We start from the raw sequence: 22,641 nt of genomic DNA, 5'->3' as shown, positions 1-22,641 counted from the left end.
CAAAGTTGCACTGCGTGTGTGCCGCAATGGTCTCACGATGGTAGCCATAGACAGGACTTACTCCATACGCAGTTACAATGGCTACAGCATTTTGCGGCCATGCCGTGTGACTATACAGCTACTCAGAAATTCTATAATCGACTTATGCTGCCATTTTGTACACAGATGCTGTGATTTGCAAAACCACCAGTGGGTGGGTATCTCAATACAAATCCAAGCTTATGTAACATTTGCATATTTTTGCACAGCTGCTGTGTACACATTCCCAGAGACGGCCCTAACCAATATGATGCCCTAGGCAAGATTTTGGCTGGTGCCCCCTAGCACCACCGCTAGTTCTGCAGGAGATGCCTGGCATGAGTCAGCTGGCAGCTCTGCTAACGTCGGGCGCCTTTTGTTTATGAAAATGCATCTTATTTGCATTACTATGTGGCTAGGATGCACAAGCAGCTTCTGCTGATTAAAATGATATGCAGCATGCCTATATTCTGTGTGCGACTGTGGCTGTATCTGCATACGAAATGCTACATTACAGTAATTTCCAGGAATACACGCAACATAGCATTTCGTATGCAGATACAGCCGCAGTCACACACAGAATATAGGCATGCCACATATCATTTTAATCAGCAGAAGCTGCTGGTGCCCCTAAGCATACCAAATGCCCTAGGCATTTGCCTAGTTTGCCTATGCCTAAGGCCGGCTCTGCACATTCCCACCTGCCACGGCATTAGTGTACAACTCTGAATAAGGCCCATACTGTGGCCACACAATTCAATGATTCTCCATGCATCATATGTTGGTGAGGTGCAAACGTTAATTTCTTTTGATCATAATACTATCTACATTTTCTAATTTCATGGATGAATGCACTACTTATTAAAACCCATAAACATTGTTGCTTTAAATAAGAACATCTGCAAAAAAACCTGATTAAAGACACATGATCTTAGTCAGATGTTTTTTATAACCCTTTTCCACCAAAAACCCAGGTCCGACCTGGGTAATTGAACACAGGTGGTCATTCCGAGTTGATCGCTCGTTATTTTTTTTTTCGCAACGGAGCGATTAGTCGCTAATGCGCATGCGCAATGTCCGCAGTGCGACTGCGGCAAGTAAATTTGCTATTAAGTTAGGTATTTTACTCACGGCATTACGAGGTTTTTTCTTCGTTCTGGTGATCGTAATGTGATTGACAGGAAGTGGGTGTTTCTGGGCGGAAACTGGCCGTTTTATGGGTGTGTGCGAAAAAACGCTGCCGTTTCTGGGAAAAACGCGGGAGTGGCTGGAGAAACGGGGGAGTGTCTGGGTGAACGCTGGGTGTGTTTGTGACGTCAAACCAGGAACGAAACTGACTGATCGCAGTGGCAGAGTAAGTCTCGAGCTACTCAGAAACTGCTAAGAACTGTCTATTCGCAAATCTGCTAATCTTTCGTTCGCAAATCTACTATGCTAAGATTCACTCCCAGTAGGCGGCGGCTTAGCGTGTGCAAAGCTGCTAAAAGCAGCTTGCGAGCGAACAACTCGGAATGAGGGCCACAGTTTCAAGCTATGTTACAGCACCTTGAAACCCTGTTCACACCGCAAGCTGGATCCATATTATTGTTGGGTCTTCTCTCTGCAGACGCTTGGTGAGGATATAATTTCTAAGCACCAGTGATTCAGCTCTATGTATGCTCTTAGCATGACCTGGTTCTGAAGGCCCGGGTCACACCGTTCATACAGCAGACTACCCGGGTCAGTGCCGGGTTTGACCCTGGTAACTACCAATCGACGCATTCTTGGGTAACGTAACCTGGGTCATTTTGATCTAACCCTTTCCCACAAAACCTCGACACGGGTTCCCCAACAATAACCCAGGTTACAAATTTGGTGGAGAAGGGGTATTAGTGATGCCGTTTTCTAAAGTGACTCATTTTTATTTACCTATTGCATTTCATCTCTCACCTGTATCAATATAGCTGATAACACACAATGTAATAGAGACATTCACTTTCTGGGCATAGAACTCCATTCGCAGAGAGCTGAAGAAGCCATCCAGGGCAAACTTGGTGGTGGAATATGGAACAGTCAAAGGTAACCCAATTTTACCTGGATGCAGAAATAAAAACAGTTAATGGCTGGAAAACCTCACTTCTTTTGTGTTTCTCAGCAGATTTGTACCAGATGTGACAATTAAATACTAAAAAATCTATTTACGCAAAAAAAGGGGAATAATTCAGTATAAATGTTGCATAAACAGGACTGGGGCACCCGCCAAAAAAATTGTGAACTTGGGCAAGGTTTATATTCTTGTTCATTAAATAGCAGATTATGCTTATTATTTATGTATAGATGAATCCCCAAATGTAACAACCACATGTTAGACTAGGTCAATGTATGCTTCATCTGAATTCATATTATCAATATAGTTTGTTGTGTACTCTTCGCAAATAATATCCAATGAATATCACTGATTCATATAGTTTCCAATTTTGGTGAACTCAACTGTGGTGCTTCCCTTTACTATAGAATCAATACTGTATGTGTCAGTGCCGTAACTAGGTGTGTGCCGATGGTGCCATGTGTAAAAAGGGGACGCTGCCTGCTGTAAAGTGTAAAAAGGGGACTGTCTGCCGTAATGTGTAAAAAGGGGACGCTGCCTGCTGTAATGTGTAAAAAGGGGGACTGTCTGCCGTAATGTGTAAAAAGGGGGACGCTGTCTGCCGTAATGTGTAAAAAGGGGGACGCTGTCTGCCGTAATGTGTAAAAAGGGGGACGCTGTCTGCCGTAATGTGTAAAAAGGGGGACGCTGTCTGTCGTAATGTGTAAAAAGGGGGACACTGTCTGCCGTAATGTGTAAAAAGGGGGACGCTCTCTGCCGTAATGTGTAAAAAAGGGGACGCCGTCTGCCGTAATGTGTAAAAAAAAGGGGTTGCTGTCTGCCGTAATGTGTAATAAGGGGGACACTGTCTGCTGTAATGTGTAAAAAGAGGGACGCTGTCTGCTGTAATGTGTAAAAAGGGGGACTGGCTGCCGTAAAGTGTAAAACGGGCTCTACTGGTGTAGTGGCGCTACTGTGCAGCGTAATTTGAATAATGGAGTGCACCGTAGTATGAATTGGTATTATTTTGTGGCCACGCCCCTTCCCCCATGAAGCCACACCCCTATATATTTTTTGCGCGGGCGCGCAGTGCCCCTGTCTTGCATAGGGGAGAGCCAATCACGTTTCTTGCACACAGCACTAACATGCCTAGTTACGGCAGTGGTATGTGTCTGGAAATAAGCATCAGTTCAACCTCAATTTGCTGTTAGTCATTGTAGCTTTCATACCCTGCTAATGTGCGTTTTATGTACTCAATACACGTTCCAGTGAGTCAGGTCTTCAAATCATTACTGATTTAATAATATGATCCAAAGAATTCATTATCCACAGTAGGAAATTAATTAAGTTTTGCCGTACAAATTAAGAAGTCTATTCAAAAGGGGATGTAGTTATGTGACCTTAAAAGACCGACAGTCGACACCCATAGAGTGGTAAATACAACCTGTGGCGAGCCACCGAGCCCGCGCAGCGAGCCCGCAAGGGGCCTTGTTGCGCTCGCCCCCACCCCAGCAATCTAAAGCTTGGGATTCTGGCATCGGTATGGTGACCAGTGGGATCCCAAATGCTAGTCACACGAACCCAACCCTTCAAAAGTGTTATAGAATAACTATATGCCCCATGTGGCACTGTACCAATGTACTGTAAATCGTTTGATGTTGGTTAGGTAGAGATGTATCAAGCCTTCTTAAGAGCAGAGGAGTAGATAAGTGAATAAATTGCCCATAGAAAACAGCTTCTATCATGTTATAGAATGTATTTGATGTTACCTTGTAGCTGATTGATTGCTATTGCCTACTTCTCCACTGGTTGTCCACTATTTTACAAAGCTTGATACAGATCTCCCTTAATAAGGTACTTAAAGCTACTTCTTAATAATATCACCTGGGACCATGGTGTCTGATTGACTTATGAGTTCCCAACTTCTTAAGAATGTTACCCAATATCATGGTATGACAGCCTCTCCAACAATGAGAATGTCCCACTGTACATGGCCTCCAAGTCAGCCCCACGTCATCCGCAAAGCAGATTTTCTTGTCAATTACAGATGATGTTTTACAGTGCATGGAATGTGTTTGGCAAAACATGTTCCCAAGTACAAGAATAATTAAAACCATATAGACCTGCAAATGAAGAGACCACCACTACATTGCCACCGCTTGCTTTTAGCATCGGAAGAGCCTCTACTGTCATGGTTGCATAACTCAGAAAATTTATTTCCAGGAGCTTCCTTATGTGATCCACATCCCCATCAAAGAAATTAAAGTATGTGTAACCAATATGGTTCAGGATGAGCATGTCCAGGCCGCCTGTTAGAAAAGAAAAATGAACACACAATATTTTCAAAAGTCGTTCACGGAGATAGGGTAAGGTAGGTTTTTATCTGGTGTTCTCTTCATTTATTTAATCTCTAATTACTACATACTGTGGCAATATGAATCATTTGAAATTAAGGCAATTTACCAAAGGTGTCTTACACAGTCTCTAAAGTGATCAAAAAAGCAGCTAAATAATGTAGCCGATAGGCTATGGTGGGCTGATGCCCCTTAAAGATGGCATTCACTAATGGGGCCAAGCTCTGGAAAGCTACTTTTTCCTGAACTTGGTAAATGGGCATTTTTCGCAGTACCCATAGAAACCGTTTTCTTAGGATTTACTACATATGCACGATAATATCTTTATTATCCATATCGTCCACTTAGATCGTCTAGTGTGTATGCCCCTTTAGACTATTTTCTACTCCATACTCCCTACAATGGCACCTAGCCCTCGGTTTCTACCACCCTGATAATTATTTCAGTGTCCTGTCCCCTGATGCAATAATGTTTCTCTTACGTCCTAGATGATGCTGGGGTTCCACTTAGTACCCTAGGGTATAGACGGGTCCACTAGGAGCCATGGGTACTTTAAGAGTTTAATAGTGTGGGCGGGCTCCTCCCTCTATGCCCCTCCTACCAGACTCAGTTTAGAAAATATGCCCGGAGGAGCCGGTCACAGCTAGGGGAGCTCCTAGGAGTTTTCTTAGTTTTATTGTTTTCTAGAGTTTGTTATTTTACAGGGAGGCTGCTGGCAACAGTCTCCCTGCTTTGTGGGACTTGGGGGGGGGGGGGGGGGGAGTAGGAACCAACTTAATAGAGAGTTAATGGTTCTCTACTCCACTGACAGGACACTGAGCCCCTGAGGGTACTGATCGCAAGCCCATGAGGTGACCGCTCACTCCCACAGCATGGCCACCCCCCCCCCCCCCTAACAGAGACAGAATGTAGAAGAGTGGTGAGTACAGCGCAGGCATCCCGGTTAGCGGTTCGCGGCTGGTATGGCGGCACAAAGGTTGGAGCGCAGTTCTGACAGGCTGCGCTCCTGGAAAGCTCAGCAACATGCACATGTAGGTACTTGAGGGGCGTCCTGAGCCAGCGCATTAACCCTACACTGGTCACATAGTTAACAGGGGCTAATCCCACTGTTAACACACAAAATCCTCAGGCCAATATAAAGAATAAGTGCGGGAAGCCGCGCGCCATTACAGGGGGCGGGGCTTCCTCTCAGAGCGGATCCAGCACTCACTGCAGATCATAGAACAAGGACGCTGACGGAGCGCTGCCCTCCACTTAACTCCAATGCTACCTCTGCGGTACCAGGGTGTTATAGTTAGGGGGGGGGGGGGTGTTAAATGTACTAGCTACCCTATTAAGGTTAACTAGTTAGCGCCGGGCTTTTATCATAATAACAGCCTACAGAGGCGCAGTGTGGCTGGCTCCTTATACTCTGTGACTCTCTGAAGGTACTCTGGGGGAAACTGTGTCCTACATTTTACGGTGTTTGTGTGTGTGTGTGTGTGTGTGTGTGTGTGTGTGTGTGTGTGTGTGTGTGTGTGTGTAAAAGTGTGCAAATCCCACATTACCATGTCTAAGGAATCTGTGTCCTGTGCTGCAGAGTGTTTATCTTCTCCTGAGGAGTCTATTCCATGTACTCAGGACTGCAGTATACTTTCTCAGCCTTCTGAATCCGAACCCGCATGGGTGGATTCTTTAAGGGGAATGATATCCCAGATTTCAACAAGGATGCCACATACTGAGAAAGAGACGCAGTTTTTGAAAAATCTATGGAGGATATGATGTATTCAGCCCTCACCACTTCGTCTAAAAACCCACCTACATACCCACAAAAACGTACACTTGCCCAGATAATGCAAGCTGACACTGATACCGACTCTGATACAGGGAACGGTGATGGGGATATGCAGGGGGGGATGCATCCCTTGCTAAATGGGTGCAACTAATGATTGTAGCCATTAGGGATGTTTTGCATATTTCAGAGAAAGTGCCTGAGCAGGAAGCGGAAACTTATTTTACCGTAAATAAGAAATCCTTGCTTACCTTCCCTGCTTCTAAGGAGTTAAACTCTTTGATTGAAAAATCCCGGGAAACCCCAGAGAAAAAATTCCAGATCACTAAAAGAATTCTCATTGCTTCCCCTTTCCCTGAAGAGGACAGGAAGAAGTGGGAAAACCCACCTATAGTAGATGATTCTGTATCTAGGTTTTACCTGTCCCTGGTTCAACCACCTTAAAGAAGCCGGCTGACCGCAAGATTGAGACTACGCTCAAATCACTATACACTGCTACAGGCGTGGCTTTAAGGCCCACTATTGCTTGTGCGTTGATTTCTAAAGCCATAGTAAAGTGGCCAGGCACATTATTGGAGGAATTAGATACTATGGATAGGAGTGACATTGACTTGTTTTTACGTCACATACAGGATTCTGCAGGTTTCATGGTGGAGGCCATGAAGGACTGTGGAGAACCTACCCTTCACAGGTCAGGCCCTGTTTGGGGACGCATTGGATGCGTGGGTTTCCATTGCGACTGCGAGTAAGTCGACCTTTCTTCCCTCCGCAGCAGCAGCGGCTAGGAAATCTTATCCTATGCCTACACTGCAGTCCTTTCAGACTGCAAAATTTAAAAAATCCAAACCCCCTCCCACCTTCTTCAGTGGAGGTCGGAGAAAGTCCAGAAAACCTGCACCAACAGGTTCCCAGGAACAGAAACCAGGTTCTGCTTCCTCTAAATCTTCAGCATGATGGTGGACCTCCCAGCCTGGAGATCGGACAAGTAGGGGCGACACTAAAAAATTTCAGTCACGTCTGGGAATCTTCATGCCTAGACCCTTGGGTAAAAGATAATGTTGCCCAGGGCTACAGACTGGAATTTCAAGAACTCCCACCTCACGGGATTCTTCAAATCGGGCTTACCAGCTTCACTGACAGAAAGTGCTATCCTACAGGAAGCCATTCAAAAATTGGTACAAACAAATGTCATTGTTCCAGTTCCACCTCACCTAAAACACAGGGGTTATTACTCAAACCTGTTTGTGGTACCGAAACCGGACGGTTCAGTAAGACAAATAGTAAACCTAAAGTCGTTGAGCCCCTACTTGAGGGTATTCAAATTGAAGATGGAGTCTCCGAGAGCGGTGATCTCAGGTCTGAAGGAGGGGGAATTCCTAGTATCCCTGGATATCAAGGATGCGTACCTTCACATTCTGATCTGGCCGCCTCACCAGGCTTATCTAAAATTTGCGCTGCAGGACTGTCACTATCAGTTCCAGACAATGCCATTTGGCCTCTCCACAGCACCAAGGGTGTTTACCAAGGTCATGTCAGAGATGATGCTCCTCCTCCGCATGCAGGGAGTAAACATAATTCCATATCTGGATGATCTCCTGATAAAAGCATCTTCCAGGGAGAGGCTGTTGCAGAGTATTGCTCTCTCAACTCAACTACTACAGGATCATGGGTGGATCCTGAACCTTCCAAAGTAACATTTGGAGCCGACAAGGAGACTGCCCTTCCTGGGGATGATACTCGACACGGAAGTGCAGAGGGTGTTTCTACCGGTGGAGAAAGCATTGGTGATCCAATCCATGGTCCGGGATGTCCTGAAGCCAGCCCAGGTATCGGTTCATCAGTGCATTCACCTTCTGGGAAACATGGTAGCCTCCTATGAAGCTCTGTAGTTTGGAAGATTCCATGCAAGGTTCTTCCAGCTGGATCTCCTGGACAAGTGGTCCGGATCACATCTTCACATGCACCAGCGGATATGCCTGTCGCCGAAAGTCAGAATTTCACTCCTTTGATGGTTGCAGACTTCTCACCTACTCGAGGGCCGCAGGTTCGGGATTCAGAATTGGATCATTCTAACCACGGATGCAAGTCTCAGAGGTTGGGGAGCAGTCACCCAAAGGGAAAACTTCCAAGGAAGGTGGTCAAGTCTGGAATCTATCCTACCAATAAACGTTCTGGAACCAAGGGGCATATACAACGGCCTTCTACAAGCGGCACATCTTCTGCGAGATCAAGACATTCAGGTTCAGTCGGACAATGTGACAGCAGTGCCCTACATAAACAGGCAGGCCGGAACGAAAAGCAGAGCTGCAGTGTCAGAGGTAACAAGAATCCTCCTCTGGGCAGAAAGACACGCGGTGGCGCTGTCGGCGATCTTCATTCAGGGAGTAGACAACTGCGAAGCGGACTACATCAGCAGACACTATCTCCATCCAGGAGAATGGGGCCTCCACCCGGAGGTATTTGCAGACTTAACAAGCCGATGGGGTGTACCTCAGATAGACATGATGGCTTCTCGCCTCAACAAGAAGCTTCGGAGGTACTGTTCCAGGTCAAGGGATCCACAAGCAGTGGCGGTGGACGCCCTGGTAACTCCGTGGGTGTCCCAGTTAGTGTATGTCTTCCCTCCACTTCCACTCATCCCAAGGATTCTCCGGACTGGCCAAGAAGGGCTTGGCATGCGGATCTTCTGGAATTACTGCTGGAGGATCCGAGGCCTCTTACTTTCTCTGAAAATGTTATATCTGCCCCCCCTGCAGTGCACATGGTTTTGCCCAACTGCTAAGAAATTTCCTGCTGCGTTCAACTTGGAATTACCCCCCATGGGGGTAATTCTGAGTTGATCGCAGCAGCAAGTTTGTTAGCAATTGGGCAAAACCATGTGCACTGCAGATGTGACAGATATAACATTTGCAGAGAGAGTTACATTTGGGTGGGTTATTTTGTTTCTGTGCAGGTTAAATACTGGCTGCTTTATTTTTACACTGCAATTTAGATTGTAGATTGAACACACCACACCCAAATCTAACTCTCTCTGCACATGTTATATCTGCCTCCCCTGCAGGGCACATGGTTTTGCCCATCTGCTAAAAAAAAATTCCTGCTGCGATCAACTTGGAATTACCCCCCATGTGTATGCATTGTTTTCTTGTTTTGATCATTTGGTTATGTACTTTGGGACTAATTCAGACCTGATCGCAGCTCAAAATTGTTCTCTAAGGGGCAAAACCATGTGCACTGCAGTAGGGTGGGCAGATGTAACGTGCAGAGAGATTTAGATTTAGGTGGGTTATATTGTTTCTGTGCAGGGTAAATACTGGCTGTTTTATTTTTACACTGCAATTTATATTTCAGCATGAACACACCACACCCAAATCTAACTCTGTTTGCACATGTTATATCTGCCCCACCTGCACTGCACATGGTTTTGCCCATTAGAGAACAATTTTGCTGCTGCGATCAGGTCTGAATTAGGCCCTTTGTTAGGTGCTGTGGAACCCTTGTGGCACCATATAAATAAATAAATAAATAAATAACAACAACAACCACCACCACAACAACTGGTGAAATGCTTTGTGCCAGTGGAAAGATTTTTCAGTTCTTACCAAATAAACGTTCAGCTTCATGCACTACATTTTTGGCGAATGTCATATCGTCCATGCTTCCGGGGATGTAATAAGCAGAAGCTGCACCAAGCTTTGTACATTTTTCAACCACCTAAAAAATAATAAACATATGTTGCAACCATTACTGGATATGTGTTCCATGTCTGTATATTGCTATTTATAGACTCATTTTACTTTTAGATAGTTCTTAGATTCCATTATGTTAAATATACTTAAAACTGAAAGATCATTGATGTTATTTGATACCTTCCCAGGCGTGCATGATCTACCCCAACACTTAAGCATCTTGGCCCTCATTCCGAGTTGTTCGCTTGCTAGCTGCTTTTAGCAGCCATACAAACGCTAAGCTGCCGCCCTCTGGGAGTGTATCTTAGCAGAAGTGCGAAACGAAAGGATCGCAGCGCTGCTACAGAAAAAGATTGTGCAGTTTCTGAGCAGCTCGAGACCTACTCCTAGCTTGCGATCACTTCAGACTGTTTAGTTCCTGTTTTGATGTCACGAACACGCCCAGCGTACGGCCAGCCACGCCTGCGTTTCCCCAGGCACACCCGCATTTGTATCTGACACGCCTGCGTTTTTACACACACTCCCCTCAAACGGTCAGCTACCACCCAGAAACACCCACTTCCTGTCAATCACTCTGCGGCCAGCAGTGCGATTGAAAAGCGTTGCTAGACCTTGTGTGAAACTGCATCGGTTGTTGTGAAAGTACGCATGCGCAGAAGTGCCGCTTTTTTACCTAATCGCAGCGCTGCGACCGAAAACCTAGCGAACAACTCGGAATGACCCCCCTTGTACAAGGGGCGGTAGAAGTGAAAGTACTTTTATTCACATTTGGGGAGCTGCACTATTGGGAGGTACTAATGAGATATACATGAACGAATATGAAGCATCAGTGAACTAACTTTACCAGATAGCCTTTTGTTTTGTCTGTGCCCTATGTAGCCTGATTGGACTCTCAGCCCCTGATTCAGGAGCAGTTGATTTGGTTAAATGTTAGTATACATGCCAGCCACCAAAAGATCACTCTTCCAAGTAATATGTTGCTACATAGATACAATAAAGCCACAGATCAAGTCTGCTCTTCATCCATCAAAGTATAGCTTCAAAATTGTCCTTTCTTCTGCCACAGCCCCATTATCTGGTCACCAATATTATGCCACCCACATTCCATGTTCTGATGCAATGCTACGTGATGTTCATGTAGCTGAACAATTTCTGTGCAATTCTGCATTTACAAAAGTGTCTCGGGCATGTAATGCAAGCGGCTGCATTCCAAAAGGCACAGCTGTAGGCAAAGGAGGTCATGGTCAGACTGAGAAACTGCACATGCCATAGACAAAGACAAAATAACCACCTGCGCGCCTTGCTAGTAAACAGGCTGCTGGAACAGAAAGTGACTGCACCAATCACAAGAATCCAATACAAGCAAAAGAAAAGTTCCTGCGCACTTGAGAGATTATATGACACTATGGGGGTAATTCCAAGTTGATCGCAGCAGGAATTTTGATAGCAGTTGGGCAAAACCATGTGCACTGCAGAGGAGGCAGATTTAACATGTGCAGAGAGAGTTAGATTTGGGTGTGGTGTGTTCAATCTGAAATCTAATTTGCAGTGTAAAAATAAAGCAGCCAGTATTTACCCTGCACAGAAATAAAATAACCCACCCAAATCTAACTCTTTCTGCACGTTATATCTGCCTCCCCTGCAGTGCACATGGTTTGCCCAACTGGTAACAAAATTCCTGCTGTGATCAACTTGGAATTACCCCCTATGTTAGGTGTCTGTGGATGTATAGCCAATCCTTCTAATACCTCTTATATGAATAGATGAGGATAGTAGTCAATTTCAAATAAGTTCATAAAAACACTTTTTTCAAAACTGAGATCTCTCAATCATAGAAAAATAAATATTAATAATGTTCCAATAAAGTCAAAGTAGTCAAAAAAAGGGTCAAGAGCTTAATAAATCCCTTATCTGGTCTCCTCCTGAATCCTCCAACCACTGGAAATGGTAGATGATAATAAAACTTGTAGTCAGTCGTCCCCACCGTTTTCAATTCTCTGTCAATGTCCTCAATTAAGGTACCTGTATATCTTTAAGAACAAAAAAACAAACAAACAAACAAACAAACAGAAAAAGGATTCCAGTGGTTACAGCTGTCTGCACATGTGTCCAGGTTGGTGGCTGTGCTTCATCTGCTAAATAATCATTGTGTCATCTGTGCTGCTGCTGTGCAATGAACAGTTGCCCCAGTCTGAGGTCAAGAGTGCTCTGTAGCAGGTTTTCATCCAGGATGTCTCTGTATATTGCTGCATTCATCTTTCCCTCTATCCTGACTAGTTTCCCAGTTCCTGCCGCTGAAAAACATTCCCACAGCATGATGCTGCCACCACCATGTTTCACTGTAGGGATGGCATTGGCACGGTGATGAGCGGTGCCCGGTTTCCTCCAAACAGGATGCCTGGCATTCAATCTTTATCTCATCAGACCAGAGAATTTTGTTTCTCATGGTTTGAGAGTCCTTCAAGTGCATTTTGGCAAACTCCAGGCGGGCTGCCATGTGCTTTTTACTAAGGAGTGGCTTCCGTCTGGCCACTCTACCATACAGGCCTGATTGATGGATTGCTGCAGAGATGGTTGTCCTTCTGGAAGGTTCTCCTCTCTCCACAGAGGAATGCTGTAGCTCTGACAGAGTGACCATCGGGTTCTTCGTCACTCTGTCAGGTCACCTCCCTAACTAGGGCCCTTCTCCCCCAATCGCTCAGTTTAGACGGCCAGCCAGCTCTAGGAAGAGTCCTGGCGGTTCCGAACTTCTTCCATTTACGGATGATGGAGGCCACTGTGCTCATTGGGACCTTCAAAGCAGCAGATATTTTTCTGTACCCTTCCCCATATTTGTGCCTCCAAACAATCCTGTCTCGAAGGTCTACAGACAATTCCTTTTACTTTGTTTGTGCTCAGACATGCACTGTCAAGTGTGGGACCTTATATAGACAGGTATGTGCCTTTCCAAATCATGTCCTATCAACTGAATTTACCACAGGTGGACTCCAATTAAGCTGTAGGAACATCTCAAGGATGATCAGTGGAAACAGGGTTCACCTGAGCTCAATTTTGAGCTTCATGGCAAAGGCTGTGAATACTTATGTACATGTGATTTCTTACTTTTTCATTTTTAATAAATTTGCAAAAATCTCAAAAAAATTTTTTTCACATTGTCATTATGGGGTATTGTGTGTAGAATTTTGTGGGAAATAATGAATTTATTACATTTTGGAATAAGGCTGTAACATAACAAAACGTGGAAAAAGTGAAGCGCTGTGAATACTTTCTGGGTGCACTGTATTATCTGGTTGAAAGTCTGTTGCAGGATCATGAAATATTATTCCTACACAACAGGTTACTTCTGTACTACATGATCTCTTATATGTATACTGAATACAGTATACGTACAGATAAGAAATGATTCTCAAGCACACGGGATACATAAGGGTTGCAGTATATATGGGATCAGTGTGATTTACCGGCGACCGGGATGCCGTCCGTCAGTATGCCGGCAAAACGGCATCCTGGCCGACAGTATGTTGGCAGCGAGGTGAGCGTAAAGAGCCCCCTTGCAGGCTCATGGCTTTGTGCACTCATCACATATTCTATTCCCACTCTATTGAGGACATCCACGAGTGGGAATAGCCCCTGTACGCTGGGATTCCGGCTGTACACATTGTTGGCTGTTGGGATTGCGGTGTCGGTATCCTGACCCAGCCGGCAAATTAACTGCATCCTATTATATAAATAAAAGGAGGGATCACGCAAGTGACAAAAACTTGTTTGAAGGGACCTCAACAAAAGAAAAAAAAAGCTCAGAGGGGAAATTCCTTTATCTCTTGCATTGATGATGCCAATACAATTGGTTTTCATTATTGCTCAGCTTTCAGATAAAGCAAAGGTCCTAATTCAGACCTGATCGCAGCAGCAAATTTGTTAGCTAATGGGCAATACCATGTGTACTGCAGGTGGGACAGATATAACATGTAAAGTGAGAGTTAGATTTGGGTGGGTTATTTTGTTTCTGTGCAGGGTAAATACTGGCTGCTTTATTTTTACACTGCCATTTAGATTTCAGTTTGAACACACCCCACCCAAATCGTACTCTCTCTGCACATGTTATATCTGCCTCCTGCAGTGCACATGGTTTTGCCCATTAGCTAACAAATTTGCTGCTGCGATCAGATCTGAATTAGGCCCAAAGGGCAGGTTATTTGTAGAAGTTCCCACTACAAAATGATGCAGTTTTTAGGAAAAATCAGTTCAGTCGTCTTTGTGCCAACGTGGAACAAACCAACAGACACAACGTTCTCATAATAGAATAGATAGTATATTTGTACTGTTATTGTATTACTGTTGGGTAGGTTTGTACTTTCACCTCCATCAACAAAGCAATAAGATAAAATCATAATTTTACCCATAGTTTTGTCATCTACAGTCATTTGTAACTACCTAAACAAGATACACGAACTGCCTTTCAGCTACAAAATATCTGCTATGAGATCTTCTTAAAATGACAATAAAATATGAGCTTTTATTTATTGTACCCATAATAGGAATTAGATTTTTCCAGTAAATTTTGAGATTTGGGTAAAGATGACACAGCATAATGATATTACCTTTTTGAGTCTTTCTTCGGTACGTGCAGTTATCAACACATGAGACCCCATCTTTGCCAGGTGATATGCCATCTGCTCGCCAATACCCGAGCTGGCTCCAGTGACAATCACTCTTTTTCCCTTTAGCATGGCTATAGAAAGACATACACACATACATACACATTAGTGTCTATTCCACAGGCGTTTTAATAATACTTTCATATAACCTATTCAAGGAACAGAGTGATGGTTAATTAAAGGGAAAAGTAGAAATGGATAAAGCATTATTAAGTCTGCTAAATTTTATAACCAAATCAGGGCTTCACAATTCCATCATGTGCATTTTTTTTCTTATTGATATGTAGCAAATTGGTTTTCGGATTGTACTACAGAACAGTGACCGCACGTTCACCGTACGTCCCTGCTACAAAACATTGCCTTACTAGAATATAGTATGTCAGCTATGTGTCATATAATGCAGAGCTTTTCATACTGTACCATTGTTCATTTTAGGCAGGTTATGTCTAATGCTGGCATATTGTACATTGTTCAGTTATTGGCCCGATCAGCCAATAATCAGCTGTTTGGACAGATAACTGAATAGTATAGTGCCACGACCCAGCAGTAATTATCAGTCTGTTGGACTAAAATTGTCCAGCATGTCTGAAAGATCTAATAATTGTTTGGCCAAATCTAGCAGTGTATGGCCACATTATCTGCCTCCCTCCACTGTAAAGGAACAATAGACATGTCAGACGGTCATACACTACCAGATTTGGCTCCTAAATCATTTTCCAAACACAGCCTGTAATATATAGCAGCTGTTTGGCGGGTTCTTTCTCTCTCTCCACTTATCAATCTCCAACGCTTCGCACATCTCCCCAACTATGCTCACAGTGTATATCTCACAGTGTATGCCCACTATGGGCCTAATTCAGACCTGATTGCAACAGCAATTTTTTCTCTAATGGGCAAAACCATGTGCACTGCAGGGGGGAGGGGGGGGGGCAGATATAACATGTGCAGAGAGAATTAGATTTTGGTGGGGTGTGTTCAAACTGAAATCCAAATTGCAGTGTAACAATAAAGGAGCCAGTATTTACCCTGCACAGAAACAATATAGCCCACCCAAATCTGACTCTCTCTGCACGTTATATCTGCCCCACCTGCAGTGCACATGGTTGTGCCCATTAGATAGAAAGTTTGCTGTTGCGATCAGGTCTGAATAAGGCCCTATGGGACTATTTGCCTAATTCAGGTTGGATCGCAAATCACGTTGAAGCAGAAATTGAGAGGTGATCGTAATTTCTGCTTCATCAAGGGGGTGAGGCGCTGGTCAGCATGCTAGCAAAAGGATTTGCAATCCTTACTGAATTAGGCCCTATATCTGTTAGGTTAAGCATGTCAGATAAAATGTTTGACAGATATTTTATCTCTACCCATGTTGTTATTACTGATCTTTATTTAATTTGCTCATATACGCATGAATTATTACTGTGATGATCGATTTGAGGATTCTGTTGCACTTACCTGTGTTACAGCATGAGAATATTCTGCTACTAGATTGATCTAATTACTGAACTGTATCTATCTGCTTGAAATATAATGTAAACACACCTACAGTATATGTGTTGTTAGATTAGTGAGCTTTATATTAGCTCAGATATTCAAGCAATATTACTGTGGTGATCGATTTGAGGATTTATCGCATTTACCGATGTTACAACATGTGAATATTCTGCTACTGGTATTGATTTCATTACTGAATTGTAGCTATCGGCTTTAAAATAAACATACTGGGTGCAGAGCAAAAATTACCCATTTGATCCCTCCTCCCCTTTTACTTGGGTGTGGAGTTTGTATGTGCTTTGGGTGTGGGCCATCAGTGCAAGATCGTTCATATGATTGCTTATCTTCCACTGTTGCAGGAGCCAAGATTTAGCAAACATGTTACCTACCAGAAAGCTTGTTTTTTATTGTATTCAGCATATAACAGACAGGACATCTTTTTCAATTGTATTACTTTAAGGTTACATTTGCTAACTTACACCACTTTTCTCTAACGTCCTAGTGGATGCTGGGGACTCCGTAAGGACCATGGGGAATAGACGGGCTCCGCAGGAGACATGGGCACTTTAAGAAAGAATTTAGATTCTGGTGTGCTCTGGCTCCTCCCTCTATGTCCCTCCTCCAGACCTCAGTTTGAATCTGTGCCCGGCCAGAGCTGGGTGCTGTTCAGTGAGCTCTCCTGAGCTTGCTGTAAGAAAGTATTTTGTTAGGTTTTTTATTTTCAGGGAGCTCTGCTGGCAACAGACTCCCTGCATCGTGGGACAGAGGGGAGAGAAGCAGCCCTACTCTTTGAAGCTAGGTCCTGCTTCTTAGGCTACTGGACACCATTAGCTCCAGAGGGATCGTACACAGGATCTCACCCTCGTCGTCCGATCCCAGAGCCGCGCCGCCGTCCCCCTCGCAGAGCCGGAAGACAGAAGCCGGGTGAGTATGAGAAGCAAGAAGACTTCGAAATCGGCGGCAGAAGACTCCGTTCTTCACATGAGGTAACGCACAGCACTGCAGCTGTGCGCCATTGCTCCCACACACCTCACATACTCCGGTCACTGTAAGGGTGCAGGGCGCAGGGGGGGGGCGCCCTGGGCAGCATATGGACCTCTTTTAGCAAAAGTACACATATATACAGTTGGGCACTGTATATATGTATGAGCCCCCGCCAAGAAAATGTATATTTAAGCGGGACAGAAGCCCGCCGTCGAGTGGGCGGGGCTTCTTCCTCAGCACTCACCAGCGCCATGTTTTTTCTCCACAGCACCGCTGAGAGGAAGCTCCCCAGCCTCTCCCCTGCAGATACACGGTAGAAGTGGGTAAAAAGAGAGGGGGAGCACATAATTAGGCGCAAAAATCAATATAAACAGCAGCTACTGGGTTAACATTAAGTTACTGTGTTATTCCTGGGTTAATAGCGCTGGGGTGTGTGCTGGCATACTCTCTCTCTGTCTCTCCAAAGGGCCTTGTGGGGGAATTGTCTTCAGATGAGCATTCCCTGAGTGTGTGGTGTGTCGACATGTCTGAGGTAAAAGGCTCCCCTAAGGAGGAGATGGAGCAAATGTGTGTGTGAGGGGTGTCTCCGTCGACAACGCCGACACCTGTTTGGATATGTGTAATTAAGTGCTAAGGTGAATTTATTGCACAAAAGATAAGAGAACAGACAGGGAATCTACCCATGTCTGTCCCTATGTCGCAGAGACCTTCAGAGTCTCTCAATGCTCACTATCCAAAATAATAGACACTGATATCGACACGGAGTCTGACTCCAGTGTCGACTACGATAATGCAAAGTTACAAACAAAATGGCAGGAAAGTATTCAATAAATGATTATTGTAATAAAATATGATTTGCATATCACTGATGACTCATCTGTCCCTGACACAAGGGTACACATGTTTAAAGGGGAAGAAAGCTGAGGTAAATTTCCCTCCTCTCATGATGAAAAAGAGCGGGAATCTCCAGACAAGAGACTGCAGTTTCCCACAAAGAATTATCAGGGAGTATCCTTTCCCTACTAGGGCCAGGATACGATGGGAATCTTCCCCTAGGGTGTCACGTTTGCCCAAAAGGTAGCCCTGACTTAACAGCTATCCTCAGGGATCCTGCAGATAGCATGCACATTCTGGTACACTACTCAGACCGGCGATTGTGTCGGCATGGGTTTATAGCGCTGTAGCAGCGTGGACAGGTACCTTATCAGCGGAGATTGAGACCCTAGTATGTATATATATATATATATATATATATATGTATGTATATATATAGATATATATATATATTAAAGATGCTGTCTTAAGATATATATATATAAAACATGCCCAAAGAGACATTAGTCTACTGGGTTCTAGAGTCAACACTATGTCGATTTCTGCTTGACGTGTCCTGTAGAATATGCAATGGACAGGTGATGCCGACTTAAGAGGCATATGGAAGGCTGAGGATTGTGTGGAGAAGGGATCTCGGACCTGGTCTCCACAGCTATAGCTGGTAATTCTGATCTTTTGCCTTATATTCCTGCACAGCCTAGGAAAGCACGACATTATCAAATGCAGCCTTTCGATCACAAAGAAAAAAGAAAGTCCGAGGTGCGTCCTTTCTTGCCAGAGGCAGGGGCAGAGGAAAGAAGCTGCACAACACAGCTAGTTCCCAGGAACAGAAGTCCTCCCCGGCCTCTACAAAAAAATCCACCGCATGTCGCTGGGGCTCCACAGGCGGAGCTAGGCCCGGTGGGGGCACGTCTTCGTAATTTCAGCCACAAGTGGGTTCACTCCCTGTTGGATCCCTGGGCAATAGATATTGTGTCTTAGGGATACAAGCTGGACTTTGAGGAGATGCCCCCTCACCGACGGCCCTGCCGGCTTCCCACCACGAGAGGGAAATAGTGTCCCTCATTCCGAGTTGATCGCTCGCAAGGCGATTTTAGCAGAGTTACACACGCTAAGCCGCCGCCTACTGGGAGTGAATCTTAGCTTCTTAAAATTGCGACCGATGTATTCGCAATATTGCGATTACAAACTACTTAGCAGTTTCAGAGTAGCTTCAGACTTACTCGGCATCTGCGATCAGTTCAGTACTTGTCGTTCCTGGTTTGACGTCATAAACACACCCAGCGTTCGCCCAGACACTCCTCCGTTTCTCCGGCCACTCCTGCGTTTTTTCCGGAAACGGTAGCGTTTTTAACCACACGCCCCTGAAACGCCGTGTTTCCGCCCAGTAACACCCATTTCCTGTCAATCACATTACGATCGCCGGAGCGAAGAAAAAGCCGTGAGTAAAAATACTATCTTCATTGTTAAATTACTTGGCGCAGTCGCAGTGCGAATATTGCGCATGCGTACTAAGCGGAATTTCACTGCGATGCGATGAAATATACCGAGCGAACGACTCGGAATGAGGGCCAGTGTTAACTGCAATTCACAAATTGTATCTTCAACAGGTGGTGGTCAAGGTTCCCCTCCTTCAAAAAGGAGGGGGTTATTATTCGACCATGTTGTAGTCCCGAAACCGGACGGTTCGGTCAGACCCATATTGAAGTTAAAATCCCTGAACATATACCTAAAAAGGTTCAAGTTCAAGATGGAATCGCTAAGAGCGGTCATCGCAAGCCTGAAAGGGGGAGATTTTATGGTGTCTCTGGACATAAAGGATGCATACATTCATGTCCCCATTTATCCACCTCATCAGGCGTACCTCAGATTTGCGGTACAGGATTGTCATTACCATTTTCAGACGTTGCCGTTTGGTCTCTCCACGGCCCCGAGAATCTTCACCAAGGTAATGGCGGAAATGATGGTGCTCCTGCGGAAGCAAGGTGTCACAATTATCCCATACTTGGACGATCTCCTTATAAAAGCGAGATCAAGAGAGCAGTTGCTGAACAGCGTATCACTTTCTCTGGATGTGTAACGGCAACACGGCTGGATTCTAAATATTCCAAAGTCGCAGTTGGTTCCTACGGCTCATCTGCCTTTCCTAGGCATGATTCTAGACACAGACCAGAAAAGGGTTTATCTCCCGATAGAGAGAGCTCAGGAGCTCATGACACTGGTCAGGAACCTATTAAAACCAAAACAGGTGTCAGTGCATCACTGCACTCGAGTCCTGGGAAGGATGGTGGCATCATACGAGGCCATTCCCTTCGGCAGGTTCCATGCGAGGACCTTTCAATGGGACTTACTGGACAAGTGGTCCGGATCACATCTTCAGATGCATCGGTTAATCACCCTATCCCCCAGGGCCAGGGTGTCTCTCCTGTGGTGGCTGCAGAGTGCTCACCTTCTCGAGGGCCGCAGATTCGGCATTCAGGACTGGGTCCTGGTGACCACGGATGCAAGCCTCCGAGGGTGGGGAGCAGTCACACAGGGAAGAAATTTCCAAGGTCTGTGGTCAAGTCAGGAGACTTGCCTTCACATCAACATCCTGGAACTAAGGGCCGTATACAACGCCCTAAGTCAAGCGGAGACCCTGCTTCGCGACCAACCGGTTCTGATTCAGTCAGAAGCCACCAGAATTCTTCGCTGGGCGGAGAATCACGTAAGCGCACTGTCAGCAGTGTTCATCCCGGGAGTGGACAACTGGGAAGCAGACTTCCTCAGCAGGCACGACCTCCACCCGGGAGAGTGGGGACTTCATCAAGAAGTCTTCACGCAGATTGCAAGTCGTGGGAACTGCCACAGGTGGACATGATGGCATCCCGCCTCAACAAAAAGCTACAGAAGTATTGCGCTAGGTCATGAGACCCTCAGGCGATAGCTGTGGACGCACTGGTGACACCGTGGGTGTTCCAGTCGGTCTATGTTCTCCTCTTCCTCTCATACCCATAAGAAAAAGAGGAGTGAGAACAATACTCATTGTTCCGGATTGGCCAAGAAGGACTTGGTATCCAGATCTGCAAGAAATGCTCACAGAGGACCCGTGGCCTCTTCCTCTAAGACAGGACTTGTTGCAACAAGGGCCCTGTCTGTTCCAATACTTACCGCGGCTGTGTTTGACGGCATGGCTGTTGAACGCCGAATCCTAGCGGAAAAAGGCATTCCAGATGAGGTCATTCCTATGCTGATAAAGGATAGGAAGGACGTGACAGCTCAACATTATCACCGTATATGGCGAAAATATGTTGCTTGGTGTGAGGCCAGGAATGCCCCTACGGAGTGATAATGTCAATTATTATCTTTAAACATAAAGCTATACACTATTACCGTGGAGCCGCTATGGCCGCTAGACCACGTACACGTGCTACGCACTTTGTACGCTATTTGCGTACAGAGTCCCGCACGTGGTACGCACTTGGCGTACACACGCTGCGCTGAGTGTACGGAATACACACAGCGGGCGCACACACAGTTGATAACCTTTAAACCTTGTTAATAAAACACAGTAAGAATATACTTATACTCTAAACCTTAGTAGTCAAATACTGTAATGATGTAACGCTTAAACCTTAACAATGTGTATGCTGTTTGAGCGATTAAGACGCTAAGAGAGCCCTTTGCAGGAAAGTGAAAACACAACACCGGGTTTGGTTAAAACCACAGCAGCTCTAACACTGCCGTGGATTATTCAGAGAAAAAGGGGAAAACAGTACAAGTTATACACTACAAGCTAACACAGAAATCTAACATAATAACAGAGAATAAGATGAACAATGGCTACAGAGAATATACATACGTGGGGAATCTTTTGCATGCGCGACCTGGAATCCAGTCCTCAGCTGTTCAGGTAGAAAGCCTTCAGAGACATGAGGCTGGCCAGGCAACAGTGGTCTTTATATACACAACATACATTCACAATACAATGGTACCTATAATCTCATTGTTCATTGGACACAGGGATGTGTCTCTACATTACAGCAAAGGTCATAGGTGGATTTGAACAGGTGGGCTGTGTCTTTCCCCAACTGCTCTGGTTGGAGGTATCCTCAGGATTCCCGCCGCATGTGTAATTTACAGCAAATACAGTTAATGTTCATAATCTACTTCTGTACATAACTATACGCAGGAGCGAGCGATCCTTTCCTAACTAACACCGGAATGTTACTCTAAAAATACCCTACAGCTGGATACTAGACACCACCTTTCAACCTTTAGCTGACCCTTCCTATCATGCAAAGAGGAATCTCTCTGTCCAGGAACAGTTTAAACTAATCATACTCGCTGACATGGTCTAGGGGAATATTAACTACAAAATGCACTATTTGGGTTAAATATGCTACGATCGAGTCGCACGCTACACGCTCACAAACTCCGCCGTAATTACACATCTCATGCGCACGATCGCCGGAGCGATCTTACGCAACTTGCGGGTATGTGCACGCACGGGGGAACAGGTGCACGAGCAGCGTGCATGTGCATGAGGGGTTAGTACAAGGGGTATGCATCATGATATTTTTCGACTTTGACAGTCCACCCTTTGGCAGTCAACAATAACTGCCACTATCCAAACACTTAAGCAGAAAAATATATAATACAATGAAATACTTATAGATGATTGGGTGGAGGGAGGAGAGGAGAAGGTGGGAAATGTATGACCTGTGGGATAGTAAAAGCATGTGTGTATGAAATTCATGTCTGAGGGGTCATGTATCATCGTGCGGTACATGTTCTA

At 45.1% G+C, this 22,641-nt stretch overlaps 1 protein-coding gene across 4 annotated transcripts in view; it reads right to left on the bottom strand.

Moving 5' to 3' along the window:
• Positions 1-22,641, bottom strand: part of HSD11B1 (hydroxysteroid 11-beta dehydrogenase 1) — a 94,126-nt gene that overhangs the window by 5,527 nt on the left and 65,958 nt on the right. For all 4 annotated transcript variants that reach the window (XM_063955341.1, XM_063955340.1, XM_063955342.1 and 1 more), the window contains 4 exons: positions 14,499-14,629; positions 9,811-9,922; positions 4,207-4,392; positions 1,948-2,091 (listed from right to left, as the gene is read on the bottom strand). In XM_063955341.1, the coding sequence (XP_063811411.1) occupies positions 1,948-2,091; positions 4,207-4,392; positions 9,811-9,922; positions 14,499-14,627 (571 nt within the window). In that variant the 5' untranslated portion in view covers positions 14,628-14,629. The remainder of the gene's footprint in view (positions 1-1,947; positions 2,092-4,206; positions 4,393-9,810; positions 9,923-14,498; positions 14,630-22,641) is intronic.

The sequence above is a fragment of the Pseudophryne corroboree genome, chromosome 2, assembly GCF_028390025.1.
Source record: "Pseudophryne corroboree isolate aPseCor3 chromosome 2, aPseCor3.hap2, whole genome shotgun sequence".
Classification (NCBI taxonomy): domain Eukaryota; kingdom Metazoa; phylum Chordata; class Amphibia; order Anura; family Myobatrachidae; genus Pseudophryne; species Pseudophryne corroboree.
This window is presented reverse-complemented; position numbering and strand designations above follow the sequence as displayed.